Consider the following 23,096-nt stretch of genomic DNA (forward strand, 5'->3'; position numbering starts at 1 on the left):
CTAGCCAGTGATCAGTGGCTGTTTTTGTTTTTCCATAGAAAATGTTTTTTTCTTAGTAGAAAATGCAAACCAGGAATATTCTGGCCACAGAGCAAAACGTTTCCGTTCTGTTATGGCGTTCATTGTTTCACAGGCTGTGGAGACCAGGGGCTTCACACTCCCATTCTCCTTCAGAGGTGGAAATCTCTACCGGGACCATTTTTGGCCCCCTGTGTGCACGGGGCCACACGAGACATGTCTTGGCAGGAACATCAGACGACAGTGAGGAGGCAGGGCCTTGCAAGACAAGGGCTTCCTGAGTTGCAGCTCAGGGGGTCCCAACCCGAAATTTGAACTTGGGGGTAAAATTGTTGGGCTGGAAAGATTTTTTTTTTTTTTGAAAAGGGATTTTTGAGGGGGCTGGAAGTGGGGGGAGTTGCTCTGTGAATACATAGCTTTCCTGGCAAATCCAAGTGGTATGTTCCTGCACAGGACCACTTGGTGTTGTGAAGACTGGGAGAGCCCTGTGTACAAGTGTAGCACAAATACAATATACATCTTTTACTCACGTGAACTTGTAAAAAGAAGGAATGCATCACTTAGTTACTGTTTTTACGTGCATTGTTGGCCGTTTTAGTTGTTACCACTTTTTCTAGTACATGTCTCCAGGTGAAAAATTAACGGTCAGCTCAGATGGAGCTGGTCTTGAACTGCTCTCTGCATTTGTTAGATGCAAGTCCCTGGAGAGAAAGAGCTCACAGCTGCCAAACTCAGCTGTTAATGCAGCTGGTAACCAAGGAAGCTGTAGGCCACCTCCTGCAAACAGCTAGGTGGCAATACAGATGAGAAGAGCACAAAGAAGCAAGTGCCCACCCTGTCTTCAGAAATAAAGACAGTGCATTAGCTGTGTTATATTATTAATATAATTTACACTTTCAAAAAACTGCTGGCTGGTTTTGAGCAGTCATGGAGTCGCCCTAGCCTCCTAGAAGTGCTGGTTAGAAGGGCCCCAGGGAGTCTCCTGTCCAATCATCAGCTCGCAGCAGGACCAATGCCAATGCTCAGTCAAGACGGCCATGGCTTTGTCTGGCCTGCTGAGTCCTAGCAGTGCCCACCTCTGTGGGGACTTGTGGCCGGGCAGCACCAGTCTCTGGGAGAAGATGCCAAGCTAAGCAACGCAAACACGAGCGCTTCAGAAAACTCCTGGGGTCAGAAGAGACACTCCTCCCGCAGCGGGTCAGCAGGCAAAAGTGACAGAGAGACAGCAGAACTGTGGCAAAGCTTGACGAGGGATGGTGTAGAAGGGGAAGGTGAGGCTCATTTCAGATAAGAGAGATTTCAGTTGTTCACTCGTTCCTGAACACTCGCAAGCACCAAGACATCTGACCAAGTGGTCTGTGCAGGGTTCCTCATGGTGACATGGATTAGGAACAACAGCTCCTGAGGCCTCATGTCATCTCCTAGGTTCCCCTTGATGCTGCAGCATCGTTGCTGTTACAGCTCAACCCAGCCCTGTGCCTTCTTCAGCAAGAGAGAGGAAAGTCATGCCGCTGGTACTCCGCCTCCATGCACCCAGCACTCTTCCCAGCGCCCGCCCATTCCTTGGCGTTACCTATCTGTCATTCCTGGATTTCACGTCTGATCTGGAGCAACCTACATAACATGATCTGAAAAAGGGGCACTAGCCAGCTCCTCTCTGCTCTGACTAAAGCTTGTTGCTTTGTGCTCCACGCCCAGAGGAAAACCTCTAGGATCTATGGCAGAGCAGAGGAAACAAGCCTTCTGCATTGGGAAGGAGGGTTTTCGGCAATTTGTGGCTTTCTAGAACTATGTGCTCTTTACTGGTTCATGGGCATCGTGAAAACCCAAGCCCTGGGCTTGTAAGCACCAGCGGGATCAAGGTTGGAGTGGGGCTCTGTGCTTCTCTTGTCTTTTCCCCATGCTCCTGGCAGGGACCTTTGCCTGCTGTAGTAACAGCACTGGACGGTAGAAGAAAAATGGGTCTGAAGAGCTCACATCTGCCCCAGCATCCACGCCAAGAGATGCAAGAGCTGCCTGTGCCTCTGCCTAGCACCAGGGCAGGGACAGAATCACAGAATCACAGAATGGCTGAGGTTGGAAGGGACCTCTGGAGATCATCTAGTCCAACCTCCCTGCTCAAGCAGGGTCCTCTAGAGCATATTGCCCAGGATCGCATCCAGACGGGTTTTGAATACCTCCAGCAAAGGAGACGCCACTACCTCGCTGGGCAACCTGTTCCAATGCTCTGTCACCCTCACAGTGAAGAAGTTTTTTCTCAAAACAGGACACCGCAGCCTTTCTGCTCTCTCCTGCACAGGAGGGCTCGTGGCTGAGCTGAGCTGTAGCACACCGTTTATGAAATGGTTTGTCGATAGAAGGCTACTTCACCAAAGCTTTGATGATCCCATAACAACAATTCTCTCACCCAGCATCAAGATTTTACCCTTTTATAGGGTGCACAGCACTTGAGCGTTTTCTGGCCTTGATGCTGCTGCTCCTTTTTCTCTAGTTATGCTTCAAGCAGTTTTTCCCAGCTGTCACGGTTGCACTTCATAGGCCTAGGAGGTCAATCCAAACCAAGAAGCAGCTTTCACGTACCGGACCGGTAACCAAGGGCTTTTTGCAGTGCCTTAAATACCCACTGCAGCACATACAAAACAAGCGTTCTTTTAAAGCAGAGATACGGCCAGTCTCTGGTTTAACACAAGTCAAATATAAGCCTGAGTAAGCTTGGAAAAGAGGATGTCGGTGTTGCTGGGCTCATTTAGGCCGGTAGAAGTCCTCTTCTTCACAGCTCCTCCAGTCTATGTTGGTGGACAGGGAGAAGCAGCAAGGCCTGGGGATACACAGAGTTTTTGAGCCACGCCGGCACCGCATGCATCCACGTAATGCTGCCCCTGCTTGTGCAGAGAACACAACCCAGCGTAATCTACCCAAGTTGAGTATGTCGCGGTGCGTCTGATAGCTTGCTGGGCACTGAATGTCTTCACAGCGTGCTGCCCCTGATTGGGGTGTCTCTCGTGGAGCAAGCCAGGAACCCCGCGCTGTGCTTGTGGCTGCCTGCCGTGCTGTGCCCTGGCTCATTCGGGACATGCTCTCCTCCTTAACCTCCTTTCAGGTTAGTAGTGCTCTGACAAAGATTTGGCTGGCCTCAGTTTTGGCTTTTTTTTTTTCTGTCTCTCAAAGAAAAGTAAAATCAGGTTGTGATGAAGGGGAGCTGTGCCCCGAAGGGGAAATGCTTCAACAGCAGAGAAAAGGGAGATAAAAATACTGTTCTCTTTAGCCTGGCAGTAGCCAGGAAGAGCTGTAAGTCTCCTGGGAGGTCTTGTTACTGAAGATCAAAGAGGCTCAGAGGAGCCTTGCACGCTTTGGAAAAAATCTCCAGAAAGCTCTCAGCTCCATCCGCAAGCTATTTCCCATCCAGCAACTTAGCCAGGGCAGTATCTTGTGAGCCTCCTTTAGATCAGTGGACTGAAAAGAGCAGAGTAGAACACAAGAGGGATTTTATTGCCCTGTGCACATTGCCAAAATACGCTTATACTCTTTGCAGAGGTTCAGCGCGAAAGCTTAATGCAGCAAGTGGATGATATAAAAGGCAAGGTAGGGACATCACTCATGGCCTGGATGCAAATTACTAGCCTCCCTCGGTGCTCTGCTCTGCGGCAGAGAGCCGGCGTGCAGCAGGCTCTGATCCTGGGGCCAGGTCTCTTGGGGGCAGAGGAAGAGAGAGCCAGTGAAGCAGCGCGCTGTGCTGCAAGCGTGGACCTTCGGAGCGGTGAGTCACAGGTGTGCTCTAGGCTCCCAAGCAGAGAGCCATAAACCAGAACCAGCTCATAACAAGACTGTTTATCCAGAGACGCAGCTAATAAGCCTGGCCACTATTGCTGAGCAAGCCAAGTCAGGCTTTCCCCAGTATGCAGGTGTTTTATTTCGTTCTCAGCATAATTCTGCAATAAAAGCTCTTCCCCCCCGCCGGCATTAATGGTAGATGACAGACCATAAGTGTAATTGCACAGTTAAGACAGCTCTTGCTGCACTTAATGGCTTCTTTCCTGAAGAAATGATACAGGCAAGTATGTTTTCACTTGGTCCCTTTCAAGTTTTCTGAAAATCATAAAAGACTAAAACATCTTCTCAGCAGAAAATAGAACAATATATTCACATTTTATATTCACAGTGTTGGTACTTTATTTCGAACGAGGCAGAAAATAGCAGGTGGACTGAGTATCCATCAGCCTGATCGTGAGCTCAGAAACACTGACTCCTGACTGCCTTTGTAACGCGTGGCAGGCACTACATCTACAGTCAAAATATTTGGCTTTGTTTATAGATGTTTAAAACATCTCTGAAATTTGTCTTCCCAAGTGACCGGGTTTCTTCTAAGCAGAGATAAACAAATGCTTCTCAAGGTGTTCTCAGGTACTGCCCCTCTCCGTCCAGACTTCTGAGCCCCATGAATCAAGACTATCTCAAATGCAAGGAGGTACAGGAATGAGATTGCCTTCAACACCCAGCCCATTAAAGCCATCCAGCCCACGCCCTGGTGCCTGCAGGATTTTCTCACAATCTCTGGAGATACATCGTAGGTGTGTTGGTACAACATTTGGGGCACGCCAAATCTGAAAAATGGCGTGGGGATAGTGGAGGGCACGATGAGGGAGGTGTTTGATGGGTGAAAGCAGCACCAAGGGTCTGTCTCAAGTGCTGGGCCATGGATGCATGCATGGGGAAGCAAATGGGGGCAAGTGGGGAAGAAGAAGCGCTCGGGAAGTGGGAGTGTGTCTAACCGGAGTGAACGCATTCCTGCCTACCAATCTGCTTTTTATTCTCAGTGGTGTGGACTCTTCTTCCTCCGTTTGTGCCGAATTCCTTTTCTCCACCACTAAGAGCAGAAGTACAAGACAACAGCTCCAGGAGCTGATTCCGGACAAACTGGAGAAGACGCAGCTCAGCTGAGGCACTTTGCCTGGCTGAGGCCCGGGGAACATGCCGTGCGACAGAAAGCCAGAAAAATCAGGGGTCGGCTTTCCTTTCCAATTTTATTTAACCCACCCTGCGATCGCTTGTTCTGTCATTGGCAGAGCTGGGCTTGCAGGCTGCCCTGGAGGCTGCACACTAGCGGTAAGCATAAATATTTTAACATTTCATATTAATGAAATTGACTGCTGTGAGCCCTAAAGATAATAGCGGTCGAGCTGTCACTCAGAACATTTTAGGCGCGAACAGATGCATTTTCCCCTGCAGCAATTTTCCTCTGTGAGAACAGTGATATTATTAAAGTTTGCCCAGAGAGCATTTTAGCAGCTCATTAAACACAGCTGCATATTTTGTGTAGCATTAAAGCAATTCGCTTAGTAATTAACTAAATGTACGATAAGACTTTTTGACTAATATTGCTTTTCTTGTGCGAGTGATTTTCATTCATCTCAACCTAGCGTCGTGCTAGTGGATGGCACGGCGGGGGAGGCTCGACCCCGCCGTCCGCTGCGGGGGCAGTCCATGAGGCCACTGCACATCCCTGACGGCCAGTCCACACGCCGGCTTTTCATCTGAGTGTGCCAGGTCCTCCTCCAAAGCAACTGTCCACCTCCACACTGGACTTGCCAGTTGTTTTGAGCGTGTCTTTGCCCCCGGGACTGTTGGACGGTAGAGCCAGGGCTGCTCTCCCCCGTGCAGTGTCTTTGGGCGCTGCATGCTTTGCCAAGCTGAGGCCCCCACGTGCTGGGACCTGTCGGTCCCCCGAGCTTCACGGGATGCATTTGCCACCCCTTGGCCTGCCCCATTCCTGCAACGGGCTCCCCACACCCCCAGCTCTGCAAGGGCATGCGATGGATGGCACGACGTGGCAGGACATGCACTTCGGTCCCCGGCTCGCAGCACTCACCGGCACCTGGCCAGGCCATGCTGCAGCGGCTCTTTGTGGGGCATCTGCAGCGTTTGTTGGCATCCGAGGCGGAGGTACCCTGGGGAGGCCCCAGGGCTCTCAGCAGCATTGGGCTATGCTCTAGTGAGCAGAAGGAGGCAAACGGAGCTAGGCTGTTCCTGCAGCCAGGCTCCTGGGGAGCAGCCGCGTCACGAGCAGCCCTTCCATACAGCCCGTGGTAAAGGGCACCAGATTCAGGGAGGTCTTCTCCACGCAGTGCTTGCATTCTAAAAAAAAAAAAAGGGATTTAGCATTAGCTGCAGAGCTACCGCCACACATCCAAGTCATAATTTCATTTCTGTTGTTCATAAATTATCACCAGCGTGATTCTGTTTCTCCTCACAAGCCATGTGACCTAGGGCATCCATTGAAAAAACAGAGTACTTCACTACACTGCAATGTCCAATGTTCCTCAGGATATTTGGGATACTCCCTAAATTTACAGTAGACCCCCCTCCCCAAGACAGCACTGAGTATAATAATGCAGCTGCAGTTTTTAGCAGCTTCCCTGAATGTTGTTTTGCAACCGGAGAACTAAAATTAATTGGTGTAAACCTTGGAGTATCCTGGCCTCACCCCAGAATCACTGAAAAAGTTTTCATTTGTTCACATCCACCAGCACAGAGTACGCGTATGTGATGTTGGTAAGGGAGATGGAAAACCCGTGGATCCACTCTCATTACGCTTTTCATTCCAGACTTTGTGGTGTAGACTGGCATCTATTTGCCTTGTAAGTACAACGCAGCCTGCAAAGCTCCGCGTTCAGCAGAAAACAGAGCAAGATTAGGAGCTTGCCTCGTCTTCCAAGCGTTTATGGTACCCTCGCGACTAGACTTCTCCCACTTGATTTGCGAAATGCTGTTTTGTGTGTCAGTGATGGGCTGTAACGGGATCCCCTAAGAAGCTCTCGTGTCACTGTCTAACGTGGTGCTGCTGCGCGGGAATCCGTGACAGCGCTCACCATCACCTCTCCAGGCGCTCGCAGCACCAGCCTGGCAGTGAAGCGCCGTCGATAGAGACATCTTTGAAATACTTGTGGAGCCAAAGTCCGCCACGCACAAGCGAACGGGGCATTCAAGGGATTACGATTAGCAGCCTTTCTCTGTTAAACAGCTGACTGAATTTCAATATAGCCAACCATGACTGGGCAAACTGGATCATATGAATATTAATAAACATCACTTATTTTGCACTGTCCCCAAGGTATTGTTTTTCCCTCTTGTTGACTGCAAGGAAGGTGCTGTGTAACTATGGAAACGTTCAAACTCACTTAGGAGAAGTTCGGGGTGGTGGGAGGGGGGAGCAAAGAAGATGGAGATGAGATGCTTTTTTCTTCAGCAGATTTCTCATAGCTCCCAGATCCACAAAAACGAGACACAGGTTCTCTAAGGGAATGCATTTCTCTTGTTCTGTGCAATTTAGTAATAATCTGCATGCAGTCAAATCCTCTCTCTTCGTCTTTATGTCCTGGCTCTTTCCAAGCATGTGGTTGAGCGTGGGGTTTCAGTGCCTGGGTGCTGCACAACTCACCATCCACGCAGGCAGAAAACGGGGAGCGAAAGCAGCGTTTGCTCATGCCCTTCCCTGTGAGACCCTCCCATTCAGGGGAAATATCCAGGCATCAAAGAAAAATCAAAAACAAAGAGAACTGCATTAAAAATGGGGAAAAAGCAGCACAGAGAAAGCAGTCAATCAAAATGAGACATGACCATGCGCGCATGGCTAGGATTGGCACGATTCGAGACGATAAGGCAGGAGGTTTTGAGAAGAGTGAGAAAAAGAGAGATTGTAGTGATAGAGTAGGCTGAATGCCAGGCAGCGAATTTATTAGCCGTGCTGGAGAAAAGGCACATGCGCTTAGGCTGCATTTCTGCCTTGCCTTTGGAACGGATCGAGGGACTGTTCACGTACCAGAGCAGGAGGAAACAGTTCCCAGACGGCTTCACACCCTGTCAAATAGCTTTTTATGACAGATGAACACGATTTGATCAGCAGGCCCAAATCATCTGTAGCCACAGGTCCAAAGACAATGGCTGAGAAGATCATCTGGCTTGCTGAGGTTCACTCTTCACTGATCCTGGAATAATTTCAATTGGAAGGAAAGTCATCTAGTCCAGGAGGGACCTCTGGAGGTTGTCTACTCCATCCCCCCCTTCCCCCCCCCCCAAAACACACACACTCTCAGAGCTGGCCTAACTAGAGCTGTTTTTTCTTGAGGCTTTTGCATGCCTGTGCAGCTGATGTGAGTCACTGATTGACCCAGCCAGGCAGTCCACGGGAGGCTGTTAATCTCATACAGCTGCTGTGAGCCTCACTGCTTAAATAAACTCCCAAGGCCAGCCTTTTAGGGGAGTAGTGCTTGTCATGCTCAGGGTGGTTGAGACTGGGGTTTTTGTTAGCAGGTTGGCTAATTTGTTTTTCAGCTCTTTGCTTGTTTCTGGCTGGTCTGGTGCTTTATAAAACAGTCTTAAAATGCATCCTCTTTGACAAATTTAAACAGAGAAATGGTTTAACTTCTCAGCAATGTTCTCTTCTTTATTCGATGCTGTTAACTTCTGGTGATAGAGCAGCAGGCTTGCTGGTTCTTAATTGGGTTTGAAGCTAGCAATATATTTATGTAACCCTTTTGAGTGTTTAAGGTTTTGTTTGGAGGCTTTGGCATGAATGTTTTGGTGTCTGTAATTCTCTGTGCTGTGGTGGAAAACTGAGGCTGTTGCCTCCTTCCTCAGGAGGCAGAGGAAGATTCTTGAAACAATTTCCAATGCATGGTTTTTTCTGGTGCCCAGTGGGGTTGGGGCACTCATTCTTTAAAAGATTATGGAGATTCTCAAAGGCCTATCTTAAGCTCCATCCCTTGATAATATTTGTCAGGGAAAGGCTCAGTCCAGACTTATCTTCTCCTGCCCTGACTGGGAATGGGTATTCTTCCATGTGCCCTTTGTGCATGCACTGAAAGCAACACATTGGGCAAATAAAAAAATAAAAACACAACTCTGGCTTCCCAGCAGCAAAAGGCCCTCCGTTTATCTCTGTTGGCAAGGGGTTGCTAGTTTCTGAAGTCAAGTGTTGGGCCCCATAGCCTTGCAAGGATACATAAGATATCAGTCTTTTCTTTTCTCGGTAGCCCTTCAACAAGTGAACAGAATTTACTGTGCTCTGAGTGGCTCAGTGGAGTCACTTCTGGAAATGTGAACAACCTGCTGCTCACTTCTAGAGCATGACCACACAGTGACTAGGCCTTTTTTTCTGTGGTGGTAGTGTTTTTCTGGGAATCCTTCCAAATGGCCTGAAGATGGAGTCTCGCAAAGATCTCTGCATAGAATTCTTATTGCTTGGAAATAAGATGCTTGGGTACATGATGTGCCTTCATCAGGGAGACCTCTATCCTTTGCTATAGGAGGAACAGTCATGCCAGAGGCCCTCAAGGGGACTCAAGACCATATTACTTTGTCAAGGTTTACCCTGCGCCATAAGCCCTGAAGCGTTAGCTTTGGTTGAAGGCTTTGAACTGCACAGACTTACCCTGCTGCAGGATTCCTTCAAGAATATTGTTGCTCTCTGACCCGTTTCCTCCATTGTAAAATGGAGGCAGTCGGGCACCATGAGTGCTTGCAAGGACCCGTGTGGACCTCAGACCAAGGAGAACAGAGCCTCCTTGATATGGTTGCTCCTAATCTTGAGTTTTCGCCTCAGAGGCTGAAGTTGCCTGTGCTGGGCCAACAAGGCAGTTTTGCAAAGGCAGGAGGAAGGAGATGCAGTGGGGTCAATGTGATCTGCAGAGCTGAAGGGGCTATGCCAGTTCCCACCAGTGAACCAGTTGTCCCTCTGTGCAGAGGTCCCCACAGGTTACGTTCTGGAGTGGGGCACCCCGAACACACTGCTCAAGACCATCCCTTTAATAAAGTTGCTTGAGCCTTTCTAAATAACTGTGTAATATTATTCAAGTGATTCATTTAAATTGCATTGCTTTAGTGGAGGGGGAGGCAAAAAAAGTTTGTTTTACTACTGGTGCTAGATGTACTGCAAAAGTACTATTTTACCTGAAGCTGCAGTTTCAATCAAGTTTTTCAACATGGTTCGCAAAGGCAGACAAATATGATTGCTGAAGTGGATCTCACTCTCATCCCGAAACCTGGGAAATTTATCTTTGGGGCCACAGAGCAATGAGGAGTACAGACTTTTTTCAACTGCTGTTGTGCTGCCTTACCATGCTCTTCAGTGTCCTCTCCAGAATTTCAGAGTGCAAGTGAAGGGTGACGGGAGAAGTCTTAGTGAGTCAGGGAGGCAGGTACCCAAAGATAAATTCAACATTGATAGTGAGCTCTTGCTGCTGGACTCACTGCAGTGCTGGTTTCCTTGGATGTTACCCAGGGGACCGGTTGAGCCTTGTGCATGCAACAATCAACCCTGAAAGATTTTTTTGAGGGTAGCTCTTCCATGCACGTAGCGCATGTGGGATGCATGTCTCACAGCTGGTGTGAAGGCCAGTTGCCTGGAAGTACTAGTGCTGTGCCTCTTACCTCCAGCAGGAGGTTCAACTGTGATACTGCTGATTACTCTCTCTCAGCATCACCTGTAGCCTAGCTCTGGTTTCTACTTTTGTTTCACAAATGCATCTCTGTCTGTGGTTGCTGTACGGCCGGTTCTTGCTTTGCTGCTGATTACTCCCTGGGAGGTTTCAGGAGCGGCTCCACATCCTGCAAGTGCTGCACACAGTACTCCATAACAGGGCTGAGGTGGCAGGGCGCTTCCCAGGGATGCTGCTCCCCGTTTTCGTCTGTGGACAGAGCTCCCTGAGGGCTTTAACAATGTGAACATGAACAGATGCCACAACCATCACTGCTGCAACACCTGAGCCACTCACCAGAGCCTGAGTACAAACCCTCCTATTAATGCAAACAGGAGATGAATGCACCAAATGACAGGCAGGGCTTGGCCAGGTGAGGGTTCACGGGAGATGGGCATCACTGCAGGTTCCCAAACCTCCGGGTGTTCCCCATCTGACACCTGCAGCAAGCCTTCCCCTTGCCACAGGAGACTGGAGGGGAAAGAAGGGCTGGCTGCAGCCCCAGGCAGGGCTGCTTTGTGGCCCTGAGTCACTCCTGCTGCCTTCATCTATAACACAGCAAAACCTTTCCTAACTTTCTGAAGCTTTGGAAGCACTGGAGGTTAAATGTTCTTCTGTCTAAAATGGCATCATCCCAAAGTAGGTCAGCTTTCACCGTGGCCCTTGAGTCCTCATCAGCGTGTCTGACTCTTTGTAGGTCGAGATCTGTTGCACAAATGTTCAGGAGTGGAAAAAGGCCTGAGCTGAGGAAAATCTAGTCTCATGTGCTTTGCTTTCTTCTCCTTATGTGTCCTTTCTTCCAGACAAGCTTCTGCTTAAGTCTTTGTTTTTTGTGGAATATATCAGCAGTCTCTTTAGAAGCCTGCCAAGCAAGCAGGAACCAAATTACACTTTATATGAGAGGTTGCTAGTTTTCAATTTTTAAACAATTGCTTAGATCAAAATTTGACTAGATCTGCCTGCAAATTCTACTGACCTCCAGTCAGCCTGGAATTGTCTATGTAGGATGCAGTTGGTTATGAGTGCTGTATGTCCAGAAGTCTTTTGTCCCTGCTCTGAGCAAGGGTTTGGCCTGAAAGACCTCTAGAACTTGCTTTCAGCCTGAATTATTAAATGACTCTAAGACTGTGAATTGTTTCATTGTGTATAACTTCCTGGATAATAGCTACATATGCAAGGCAACCTATGCTGAATTTAACTCCTCTAGCATCATAAGTAACAATGGTCTCCTCTAGCTACAGGAAGTCTGATGATTTCTGGAATTACATTTGTAGAGAACAGAGCTAGGTTCATAGTTTCGGAGACTGTACAAATATTATTCTCACTCAGGCTGCTGGGCATTCAGTTTTTATAACAGCAAAAAACCATGGCCAACCCGCAGAGATCTGAGGGTTAAGAGGGACAAGACCGGACAGGAAAGAGCCAAAGCCTCCAAGATCTGATCCAGTGCCTTGAGTCATACAAGGGTTTGCAGCATCCTTGCTTGACTTGAGGGATAACTGCCTGCATTTAGCAGATGGTCAAAAGGGGAACCATAGCCCAATTAGTAAGATTTTTGCCACTATCAATGGAAAGCCATGAACTTTGTGTTGACCTGGCAGTATATGGTCTCCAGATTTCCTGGGATTTTCCTTGCCCTGGCTTTTTTTGTTAGCTGAGACAGCAGCTAAATTGGTTTGAATTTTGCCTCAGTTCCCAGTGATCACAGGTGCTTACCCTCTGGGGGCAGCAGTGGACAAAGAACAGTCCCAGACTGGGAACACAATTCACAGCGTCAGCTGGGGTTCCTCCAGCAGTGCTGCCTTGTGGATCTGGTAAACCAGCCACAGAGATGCCAAAGAGCAGAAACCCAGGGAACTGGGGAGCAACGTAGAAGAGGAGCACATGGCGGATTGTGTTAGAAAATGTTGGGGCTTTCTCATCTGGCTATGGATTTTTTTATTTTCCCTAGTCCATTTCCTTGCTGAGCCCAGTGGCTCGTGGGATCCCGCTCTTACCAAGCTCTCCCTCCCAAAGCCAGCAGCCATGCTTTTTCACAGCTCTCATCAAGGGGTTTTAGATGCCTCTCCAGGCACTGCAGAGTCTGAGGCAGAGAGATATAGACCAGTCTTAAATCTATTTTGCCAAATTTCCTTCTGCCAAATTTCCTTCTGTATTTCAGGCCCTGGCATGAGGCAGCTCAGCTGCCCTGGCCCAGATCATTGCCAGCAGTTCACAGGAGCTGCAGATAGAGAGTTTTGGAATTCTTAAGTGTTGCATTAATTTTAAATTTCTTTGTACTCTTGACATGTCAGGGAGGAAAGGGGGGGAGAAAAAATCTCATCAGCTCTCTTCTCTAGAAATGTAGTTTAAAGAGGAGATGACAGTATGCTTTAATTTTTTAAGTTCTCTCAAGCAAAATGAATATTTATTTTGTGCCTGAAAGCATCTATCTTCTGGCCAGAACTTTTAGACCCTGTTATTCATAAGCTGTCCTTGGACTTCTTGACATCTCTGGAGATGTCCCAGTCCTTAGCATGGACCTATTAGGACTGGCTTCTACAGACCTTGAGTAGCTCCTGGGAGGACACTGGGGCCCTTGAGGAAGCCTGCTGTGGGAGACATAGTCCCTACTACCAGCTCTTAGCACACCAACCTCTTTCTTTCGTGCTCATGTCTGCTGACCCCATTAAGAGAGAAGACTCTTTGCTTAGTCCTCTGCTACACCGTTATCTCAGGAGATGCCTTCAGTGCATGAGCTGGGTGTTACTAAGGCAAGTCACACAGGTATTAAGGAACTAAATGTAGGAGGCTTGGCTGTCAGACAGCAGGACACTGGGAAGGTTCGCACCCAAAAAGGCAATGCTCTTTGTGCCAGTAAGTTCCTCAGCTCGTGTTGGGTCCTTGCCAAACCAAATGACTAAGTGCAGGCAGGGTGAGAACTCTTCAAACTGTCTTCACCTGCTGGCACTGTTTCCCTTACTCTCGGCACTGAAGGCTAGAGCTTATTTAACAGCCTAAGCACATGCAACAAAAAGCTGTCCTGACTCATCGCAAAAATTGAGATGCTGCAGGGAAATAAATAAACTATTGGTCTGACATGCACCATTAAAACATATCAATAAAAGATGAGTACGGGGTGACTTGTGACAAACACTGCATTACTTGCTTTTATTTCTTTAAGTATAGTGTTTCTGAAGAACACAAAGTGCCCTAGTAATCAAAGGAGCAATTCCAATTTTGCCCCTGTGGATTTAGTACTGGTTGTGAATGTTTCATGCAGAATTTCTGCCCCCCTCTGAAGGAGGCAAATGATATCTTTCAGGATGACCAATATCCAAGTTGCCTGTTTTGTTCTTTGCTGTTTATACTCGTGTGCCAGATGCAGGCAGAGATCTCGGCGTGCAAACAAGAGCCTGCAGCTTTATTGCGTTTCCTGCTGCCAGTCTTTGCAAGAGAAGGTCGGCAGATGTGAGGGTCCATCTTCACCCCAGGTACTTCCTAGCTGCCGCTCCTGAACCCCCTTCATTCCACACCAGCCCCTGGGGAGCAAAGTGCTGAACATCAGTCGCGAAGCCCGGTGTGGCACGCCCCTGGGAGTCCACGCTCACAGAGTCCCTCTGTGCCAGCACAGCAGCAACAACACAACTGTGCCAAGACCCTGGACAGGCCCAGTGTGCTGTCACCGCGCTAATCCTGACAGGGCAAGTGGCCGTGTCTGCAGCCGTGTTGCTGGGAGGGAGTGCAGCACTACAGTGCCAAGGTTGGCTGCACCCCTGACTGTCTGCAGGTGGTTGAGGAGATAGCAGCCTTCTGCTTAGTAAATGAGCCATGCCAGACAAGCGGAGCACAGTTCATTACTGCAAGCAATGGGGGGAGAACACACAGGCAAGGTAAATGGTTTAATACTCGCTGTCTTCTACTCCCCTATCGCCAGCTGCTGCTGTACAAAAATCAACTGTGATATATTTGATGCCGGATGGCAATAATATTTAGATCTCTGGGGAAATGCGTTTCTTTCAAAGCTGGAGCAGTGATGTCATGTAAACCTCACCTGGGCTGACAGCTACCTTTTAGCAGCCTTCCGGGCCTGCCAGACCCTGCTTTACGTACATGTTGATCATTCTGTATAACTGATTGACTCTTTTTCTGATTGCACATTCTTCAAACCAGGCACCTGGCATAGCTATTTCAAGAGGCATCCAAATAATCTGCTGTCCTGCCTACCATTCAGTGTACCTTCATGGAGCAGGCCACAGGAAAGCCTCAATTCACCTATTTCCAGCTTTTCCTTTGGCAGGTTATTGATATGTTGGTCATAATGCTGCAGCACAACCACGTCGTAGAGTAACGACGGTAGCAGTCGCGTTAACCTTTCCACAAATGCGTCATCTGCCATGTGCTAGCTGCACATCCCTCTGCTAAGAGCCTGACAGTGGCTTTTGGGACTCACAGACGCTATCTTGAAACAATTAAATACTGAGGAACATCACTGCTGAAAGACTCCTAATGGCAACGGATGGGGAAGGCAGATACGTGCAGGCACCTTCAGAACTGCAAGTCTGAGCGCTTTTTGGCTTCCTTAGCAACACTGCTGTGCAATTGCACGTTAACTGTTTTGGATGGCCAGCGCACTTGCTTGCTTCTCTGCTTGAATGGGAGCCACCCTGCCAGTGGCTGCAAGGCCCATGCTGACCACGCACATATCGAGTGGAAGAGCAAACAGCAATTGCTCTAGATGTGTACGTTGGTATAATTCATCAGGAGGAAGCAAGGGTTTCACTTGGCACCACATCATACAGTGTTGTTGGATGCAGCATCGCTAGTCACTGTAACTTTGTTATGCGTACCCAAAATAATGCCGATATCTGGGATTCACGTGTCACCTCCTTCATTGATGGCAAGTACGCTCAACTAATATGAGAAGTGAAGCACCCAGAACTGTTGAAGGAAACAAGTCAAGTGTCAGACCCCTGGCCTATAAAAATCCGTGCTTTAAAAACAAGAGGTGTAAACTGACCCTCGAGTCAGATCTCTGTCCCTGAAGACGGCAGCGGGCCAGCGATGGGAGACTTGTGCAGTTCAGCGAGCTAGCATACTAAACACCCTTGGTTTCAAACCACTGAAAGCTGACTGCTTGCTGCATCTGTGCAATTTGTGTAAACTTAACAAACCGCTGTAACATCTTTGCCGCTCTCCTCTGTGGCTGACCTTTGATCCAGGGGTACAGTGACTTACATAGCAACACTGCGGTTTTGCAATGTGGGCGCAGATTGGCACAGCTGGGGAGGAAAGGCAGCACCATGCGACCTGCCAGCAGGAGGGGAGCGTTTAGGAAGGGAATGGCTGATTTCCCTTGCAGAGTGAAAGGAGGGACCGCCTAGGAGACAATGTGCCACTGCTACTCACGATCGGCTGAGGAGAAACGTGAGGTTTTGGTAGAAACCTTAGGTATGTTCTTGTACTAAAAGGCAGCAGAAATCCAGCAGGGATGCCCTTGTGGATGCTGCTGAGGGCATTCATGTGGCCTCTTTAACGATACCTTGCCAAAACTGGACCAATTGCACCCATCAGTCGTCAATGTACACAAAAGCAAATGTCAAAGCGCAGGTTTCCATGGAGAACGTATCATGCTTTCCCCTGGCAACCCCTCCCTAGGCAACACCAGGATCTGGCTATTATATTTGCAAAAAGGGGCTGGATTTGGCCCCTTCCGTGTGCCACCCACAGCAAGGTTCGAGGGCAGGGTATCTGGGCTGATGGTTCCCTGCTTGCCCCCTACCCAGCGGCCCATGCAGGCAGAGAGCGTGCAAAAACTTTTCTCTGCTTGGGGCTTTTCACTGCCCCCCACCGCTGTTTCCACCAGACCTGGAAGACCTCCTTAGCACCTTCTTAAAAAAGACATCACTTTGCATTCATTGCTAGACAGCTACATATTCCTGAAGCTGAAAGCCTCCTCCGCTATTCAAGACCTCTTGCAACCTGCCTTCTGCTGTCTCCCTGTCTCTTCAAGTCCTGGCAGCAGGGTCTGGATAACTTTCCCTGGGAACAGGGAGCTGCTGTTTTGGGAACTTGTTGATTGTAAGCTGTTCAAGACAGCTGCTTCTTTCCTGCTGCAGTTGACCCAAAGCGTGTGAAGTCTTGCTGACTCCACCGAGCCTACCTCGTCTAGAGATGCTTCTTCTTGTGCATATCAAGTGCCTACCTAGGAGGAGCCAAAACAGCATGATGTATCGAGTCTGCACCGGTGTTATAATGGGAAAGCATCCACTGGGGAACAACATTAAACAGCGATTTACAGGCAATGTGCCAGGCAAAAGAACAGGGTTTATAGTATCAATTGTTTAAAAATTGAGACTCTTGCTGAAACAAAGCCACTAGATTGAGACTTTGCTGTTATTCAAAGGTAGGAAAACCCTCAAAATCATGTCCCCTCTGAAAGCTTTGTCTGCTGGCATCGCAGACCGCACTGCTCATCCTTCACTGGAGCAATGCAGCCTGCCTTTGAATGGTCTGTTATAAGCCTGCATTGCTGTCCCTCCCAGAGGCAACACTGTTCACATGCCAATGACTAATACTGTTTTAAATCTGTTTTACTGCCAGGGCATTCGGTCATCGCTGGGGAGTGCGGGGGGGGAAGTCAGAGCAAATACAGATGCAAATGTGAACGTGCTCAGACAGTAGGCTCACTGTACCTGTTTTCTATCCTGGTGGGTCACCGGCTGGGATGGCTGGACAGCCCAGATGCGTATCCTATGGGAATGCGGTGCGAGGCTGAGGTGCTGGGAGTGTCCTGCCTGCCCTGATGGCACCGTCCTGGGGCCGGTTGGGCACTAATAGCGGCTCAGGTCATCATCTTTCCCTCTAGCTTCTCACAGCATCACTCGCACCAGCTTCTTGCACAGTGACTAAGCACTGGATGCCTCTCTGGGGCCCCAGCCCCACCATGGAGACTCTTGCAGGCCACTCGGGTCTCTGTGGAGATCGTGTGCGGATGGCTTAGCCTGCTATTTCCACTTCTAAGGAGAGGACTTTGGGTTCAGCTAGGGAAGAAAATATTGGTTCAGAGCAAATGGAAACAGATTTTTCACAAGGGTCTTAGTGAAACAATGGCCCCAAAGCCATTCCGAGTCAATCCAGGGCTGCTTTATCTTGTCTGACTCTGAAGGTTTTGCTCTCAAGTCATTCAGCCCTTTGGAAAGTCTTCCCTTAAAGCGGGGGGAGGAAAATTATTTCAACAAGCAGTCCTCCCGTAGGAGGAAATGGGTTCCTTCTGAGTTGGACCCTGGAGCTGAATGACCAGAAGTGAACTCCAAGAACTGGCTTTCGGGGCTGCACACTGCTCTTCCTCCATCTTTCATCGTCTCTGCAGCATACTGAGAGACTGGCTGGTGCTTAAACCAATTCTCCTCGACACCAGACAAAACACGTTCCCCCCAATACGCTGGCAAACGCCTTCCTCTCTTCTCGACGACGCAGAGAAAGCGCCTTTCCCATTAGCTCACTCAGTGCATAAACAAGAGTTTAACTCGCTACGTGGCACGATCACTTCCAGAAGGCAGGACTGAAAGTAAGTACCGCGGTGGACCTATCTGCGGGAATTCACGAGCAGCTGACTGGCTTTACCCGTAGCGACACGGCTGGGGTTACATCCCGCAGCGCGCAGTGTCTCCGCGCTGTGAGCGCGGGCACGCCCGCAGGGCCTGAGGAGAAGGCACAAACCCGGCCTAACGGATTAGGCCTCGCGTCGCGTTTCGGCCAGCGCCCCGCCGCAGGCTGCGCTTTACACCTCGGCGGCGCCCTTTGGGGGCCGCCAGGCACAGAGCGGCAAGGCGCGGGCAGTTCGCGCGTTAAACGCGAATTAAAACCGCCGGTCACCGCGGCCGCCTCCCACCGCCCGCCCCAGGCCCCGCGCAGCGCCCCGAAATGGCGGCCGGCCCCGCCCCCCGGCCCGTCACGGCCCCCCACCCCCCCCCCCAGCCGCCACCGGCGCGCGCCGGAGACTCGCCCACGGCGTCGGCGGGCCGCGCCCCGGGGGCCGTTGGGGGTCCTGCCGCGCGGCTGTCCCGCCGCCTGCCTGAACGACCGCGCGGCCCCGCGGCTCGCCCGGGGGAAGGCGGCCGGGGCCGTGGAGCGTGGCGGCGAGAGGCTTCGGCCAAGCGGCAGCCGCCGGTTTTCGCCACCCCTGCCCGGTTAACTCTCTTCCCAGCCCTGGCTTTGTTATCAGGCAGCGCGCGGGGCGGCCAAGTACGGTGGCCGCGAGAGGGGGAAGGGGGCGGCCAGCATGGCGGCGGCGGTGGCGGCGGCCGGCCGGGCCTGCGCCAACGGTGTCTTCCGAGTGGCGTGGCGAGGTGATGGGGGTGGGGGGAACGGTATCGGGGGCGCCTCCTCCCTGAGGGGAGGCGGTAAGGGCCGTTGGCAGAGCCGCCCCCCGTGGCAGCGGCCCGGGCCGGCGGCGTTGCCAGGGGAGGCGGGTCGGCGAGGGGTTCGCCGCAGCCGGGGAAGGAGGGTCGGGGGGGTTACCGGGACGTGGCTGGGAGGGGAGCAGGCTCCGGTGCCTCCCGCTGTGCGCACACGTGGGTTGTTTTCTCATTACGTTCGTTTTAACCGGGGGGGGGTGGTTTTCCGTTTGTTGGCCTCAGCCCCTCCGTGTGTGGGACTCGCAGCGGTTAGTGCAGCCCAGTATCGCATGGCTTGTGATCGCCGCAGAGAAGCCACAGGGAGCCCGGCGTCGCTCCCTGTAGGTGTGGGTCTGGTCGCACTGCAGCTGCGTTGCGATCCCTTGTCTGCCCCATTGCTCTGGTGCCTGCAGCGACCAGATATCGATTCTGGGTTATTATCTAAACAAAGCTAATCAAACTTTATAAATTGTCATTGTTCTCATAACACATTGGCCTGTGTTCTGCCAAGAAACAGGAAGTCAGTTGCTCTTGTGTTGCAATGTTATCCAGCAAGCGTGATAAATGTCTTAATAACACCTGGCTTCACACTTCTGTTGTCAACAGTGGACAAGGTTGTTGTTGTCACTAGTTCACAGCTTCCACGTCTTAGGCAGTAAAAATGTATTTCAAAGTATAGATGGGATTTGAGCACGCAAATCTCACTCATCTTCATGGGCTTTGGGGCAGTCTAGCTGTGCCTTTGAAAGTCTTTTATTTTAGCTGCTTATTATCCCACGGGAGCAATGAGGATAGCAGTGTATGCCTTGAATAAACGGAATGAGGTGATTTGCTTTCTAACTTGAATACTCTCTTCTTCCCATTTTTTCTAGCTTTCTTCTCTTTTCTCTTTCTGGATGTTTTTAACTGTTAGGAATCTAAATTTGTTTTTTAGACTTCTGTAACTCATCAGCGCTCCTTTCTTCCTGATTTTTAATCTTCAATCACTTTCCAAAACTCAAATGTATTGTTTGTCCCAATAAAGGTTAAGAGTATACTTGGGAAGAAGGAAAAACTTTTTTCTTTTTAACTAAGGATCAGCATTGACTTGAATCTCTCCTTCAAAAACTAGAACCTTGGGAAGATTCTTTTTTTTGATATATGAGAAATAATCCTGTATAACTGAAAATTGCTGCTGAGTGGCATTTTCTGAATATATCGTTAATCTTGCGATGGGTTTTATGCTACGGTTTGGCCTGCAGTTGGCGTGCTTCTCATAGGAGAGTGCTGAAGTCTTTTTCATTACGCAATGCTTTTAAGCAGTGGGTATTACTGAGATTTGGGGACACAAACGTAAGGCGACTTATATGTAGTTATTGCACAGGACCTTAGATACCTTAACTTTTTGTATTGCTAAGGGCCTTCCATTTGCAACACTGCTGCCTGCCTTTCCCTGCAGCTCTGTCCCCTTTGACCCAAGCTGCCTTGGCAGTGTGTTGCAGAGCCTCCAGGGCGGTGTTTTCCTCTTGTTGTTTTCATGCTATTGTTTCTGGGCTGTTATTCTCAAGACCTTGCATCTGTGAACCCCAGTAGTGTTTGGTGGGTTCTCCTGGGAAGCAACTGCCACCAGCAGGAAAACGACCCCTTCGTTCCCCTTTGCCTACCCTTTGGTTGTAGCTTTTAGATTCATTAGGGGATGCAATGATATGCCTTTACAGAGTTTTAACAACCAATGAGCATGCAACCGGGAGGAGTTTGAGAGGGTTTTTGATGAAAAGTATATGCATGCTATGGGAAATTGTTGTGGGGGGAAACCATCTGCTGCACTGGAGAGACCACTCACCCTGGGACGTGCGTTATTTTTATATATATGTGTGTGTGTGTGTTCATTTTTTTGTTTTCACTTTTCCCCCAAAGTAAATTCAATCATCAACGTATACTGTCAGCTCTGGACTGCACTAATAAATGTTTGTGCATGTGAACCTGTCTCGGTATCCCTTATGCAACACAGTTAGTTTTCATGTACTTAAATCCTAGGCAAAAAATCCAAATTAACAACACTGATGCTTGTGTATCCTCTAGGGAAAGTGTTCTAAATAGTAAATAGTACTGGACACTTGAGGTGGGAAGGAAGGTCAGATTACATTGGTAAAAGTTTATTCAAGCTTTGTATTAGAAGATCTGGAAGCTGGACATCATTTTCGCATTCATATGAGGGCCTCCCTTCTTTCTCTCACACCCTCAAAGCCAAACCAAAAATCTTTAGCTTTTTCTGCCTCTGCAGTCCTCTGAAAACTTCCGCATCTTCTCTTCCTCCACCACAAAATAAAACAATGCAGTTCATGAATTTCTAGGCTCTTTCTTCCTTAGGGCAATATATAACAAAGTATCGTCCATTCTCTAGCCAATCTGCAATCAAAGTCTCAGCTCTCAGGAAGGCTTGAAAACAGGCCAGAGGTGTTTCCTTGGTGGAGGGAAAAATTTTCCATGTTCAGTCAAAGTGTTTCTCCTAAGAAGTCATTTGAAGTCATTTATTTCTGGTAGACTAGAAAAACTAGGCGGCTGCAACTGCTTCTAAGTTATTTAAGTAATCTATGTCTTTCCAGATGTGACCCTCTAAGATTTTGTGAAACGCTTAGCTTTGTGTTCCACACTTAGTCCTGGTAGATAATGGCCTCTTCCATGTGCTTTAATTTTTAAATACATTTTTTTAGCTTGAGGAATTAAGTTCTTCAGATCCAGTTGTTTTTCCAAGGTACCTGGAGGTTTTTAATAAAAAGCAATGTCGGTACACTGACTTCATCACTCCCCTGCTGTGATTATTCATATGATTATATTACTTCTGTGCAATAAGTTTTATTTGAATAAAAAAGTAAGCAAAATATTAAACAGAAAAACCTCAGGCAAAAAAAAAAGTTATTGCCAAGTAAATGCTAATAGCAATTGATATCTTCAGAACGGCAGTCTTGGAATTTAATCAGAACATCTCTGTTTTCTTGTAAATTAACTTTTTAAGAATGTTGTGATTATTTCAGGCTAGAGCCTCCCATTTGTATGCCTGGAACTACATGCAGGCAATTTTTACTAAGCTCTAATTATAACCACACAATAAACTTCTTGAAGGCTCTTTTTTAGTTTTTTTACAATGCAGTTCTCACTGCTAAACTAACTTAATGCAGCATTTCTTTCTCTCGAGGACAGAACTGGCTAAGAACGCTTTTCTATATTTAATTCCTGTTGAAAATAATTAAAGGATTAAGGGCATTAATAAATTGTTGCCAGTTGTTTAAAAAAATTAATTAGGGCTCAGACTTGCTGAACGCTGCGTTCGCTAGTGAAGTAAATGTGTGGATGTTCAGCGTGCTTGCTATCTTGCAAGATGTTAGGTGATGTAGAAAGCAAATGGTAACGTGTGCCAGTTTGGGGCATGGTGTGTGGTGACAGGTGCTGCACCCGCTGCCTAAATCTCCTAAAGGTGGTGCGTAAACCAATATATTACTGAAGTAAATGTTAGGAGAGTTATAATGAAGTGGGTACAACCAAACAGTAGATTTGTCTGTGAGCTAGAGTGAGCGTTAGAAATAAAACTTTTAGGAACCAAAAGTTTGCAGAAATAAGATGATTGGTTCCTAGGAGCAGTCCCTTACTGAGAATTATTCAACCATTAGCTTTAGGTATCCATGTATCACAAGGCTCGTTCTCCCGTGGTTACTGTTGCATCTTGTGAAAAAAAATGAAAGGATTTAACAGTGGTTTTATGAGGTGATTTTTTTTTTTTAGTGCTGCCTTTTTTTTTTTTTTTTAACCAATGAAGCATTACACTCATCAATGCACGTTTTAATTGTTGTAATGTTTATAGTCAGGAAATAAATTTGCACTGAGGGGTTAATTTTCTTCAGTGCAGAGCAGGACCTGTATATAATAAGCATGCATTTTTTTCTGCTCGGGTTGACTTGTCCTTTGCTGGTGGCAAGACATCAGTCCTGCACTTGTGACCTGTCTTGCTTTTACAGACATCTGTAGTACCAATTGAGTTTTTAATAGCTTACAGTAGGAAAGATGTTAGATTTTAAATTTAAATTCCCATCATGGGAGGTGATGTTTGGAAGAATTATAGGAAATGGAGGATATGATGCATTAACTGGACGTTCTCACATGTCACAATGCAGTTTTACTGAGATGTGACATTTCAAACTGTTTACCTTCCATAAATATTTTTATTCTTTGCTCTGCTTTCCAAGTGTCTATT

General features: G+C 48.4%; 1 protein-coding gene across 2 annotated transcripts in view; it reads left to right on the forward strand.

Annotated features, from left to right (window-relative positions):
* Nucleotides 1-17,630: 17,630 nt before the first annotated feature.
* The window catches only part of MRPS5 (mitochondrial ribosomal protein S5), a 62,893-nt gene continuing 57,427 nt past the window's right edge, over nucleotides 17,631-23,096 (forward strand). Inside the window, exon 1 of one of the 2 annotated variants that reach the window (XM_009686841.2) lies at nucleotides 17,631-18,039. Coding sequence is in view for 1 of the 2 variants with exons in the window: in XM_068940486.1 (XP_068796587.1) it covers nucleotides 18,754-18,820 (67 nt within the window). In the remaining variant the exon portion in view is untranslated. Of the gene's footprint in view, nucleotides 18,040-18,470; nucleotides 18,821-23,096 lie in introns of those variants that run through there. The other variant, XM_068940486.1, reaches the window with a different exon arrangement.

This window comes from Struthio camelus, chromosome 3 (genome assembly GCF_040807025.1).
Source record: "Struthio camelus isolate bStrCam1 chromosome 3, bStrCam1.hap1, whole genome shotgun sequence".
Classification (NCBI taxonomy): domain Eukaryota; kingdom Metazoa; phylum Chordata; class Aves; order Struthioniformes; family Struthionidae; genus Struthio; species Struthio camelus.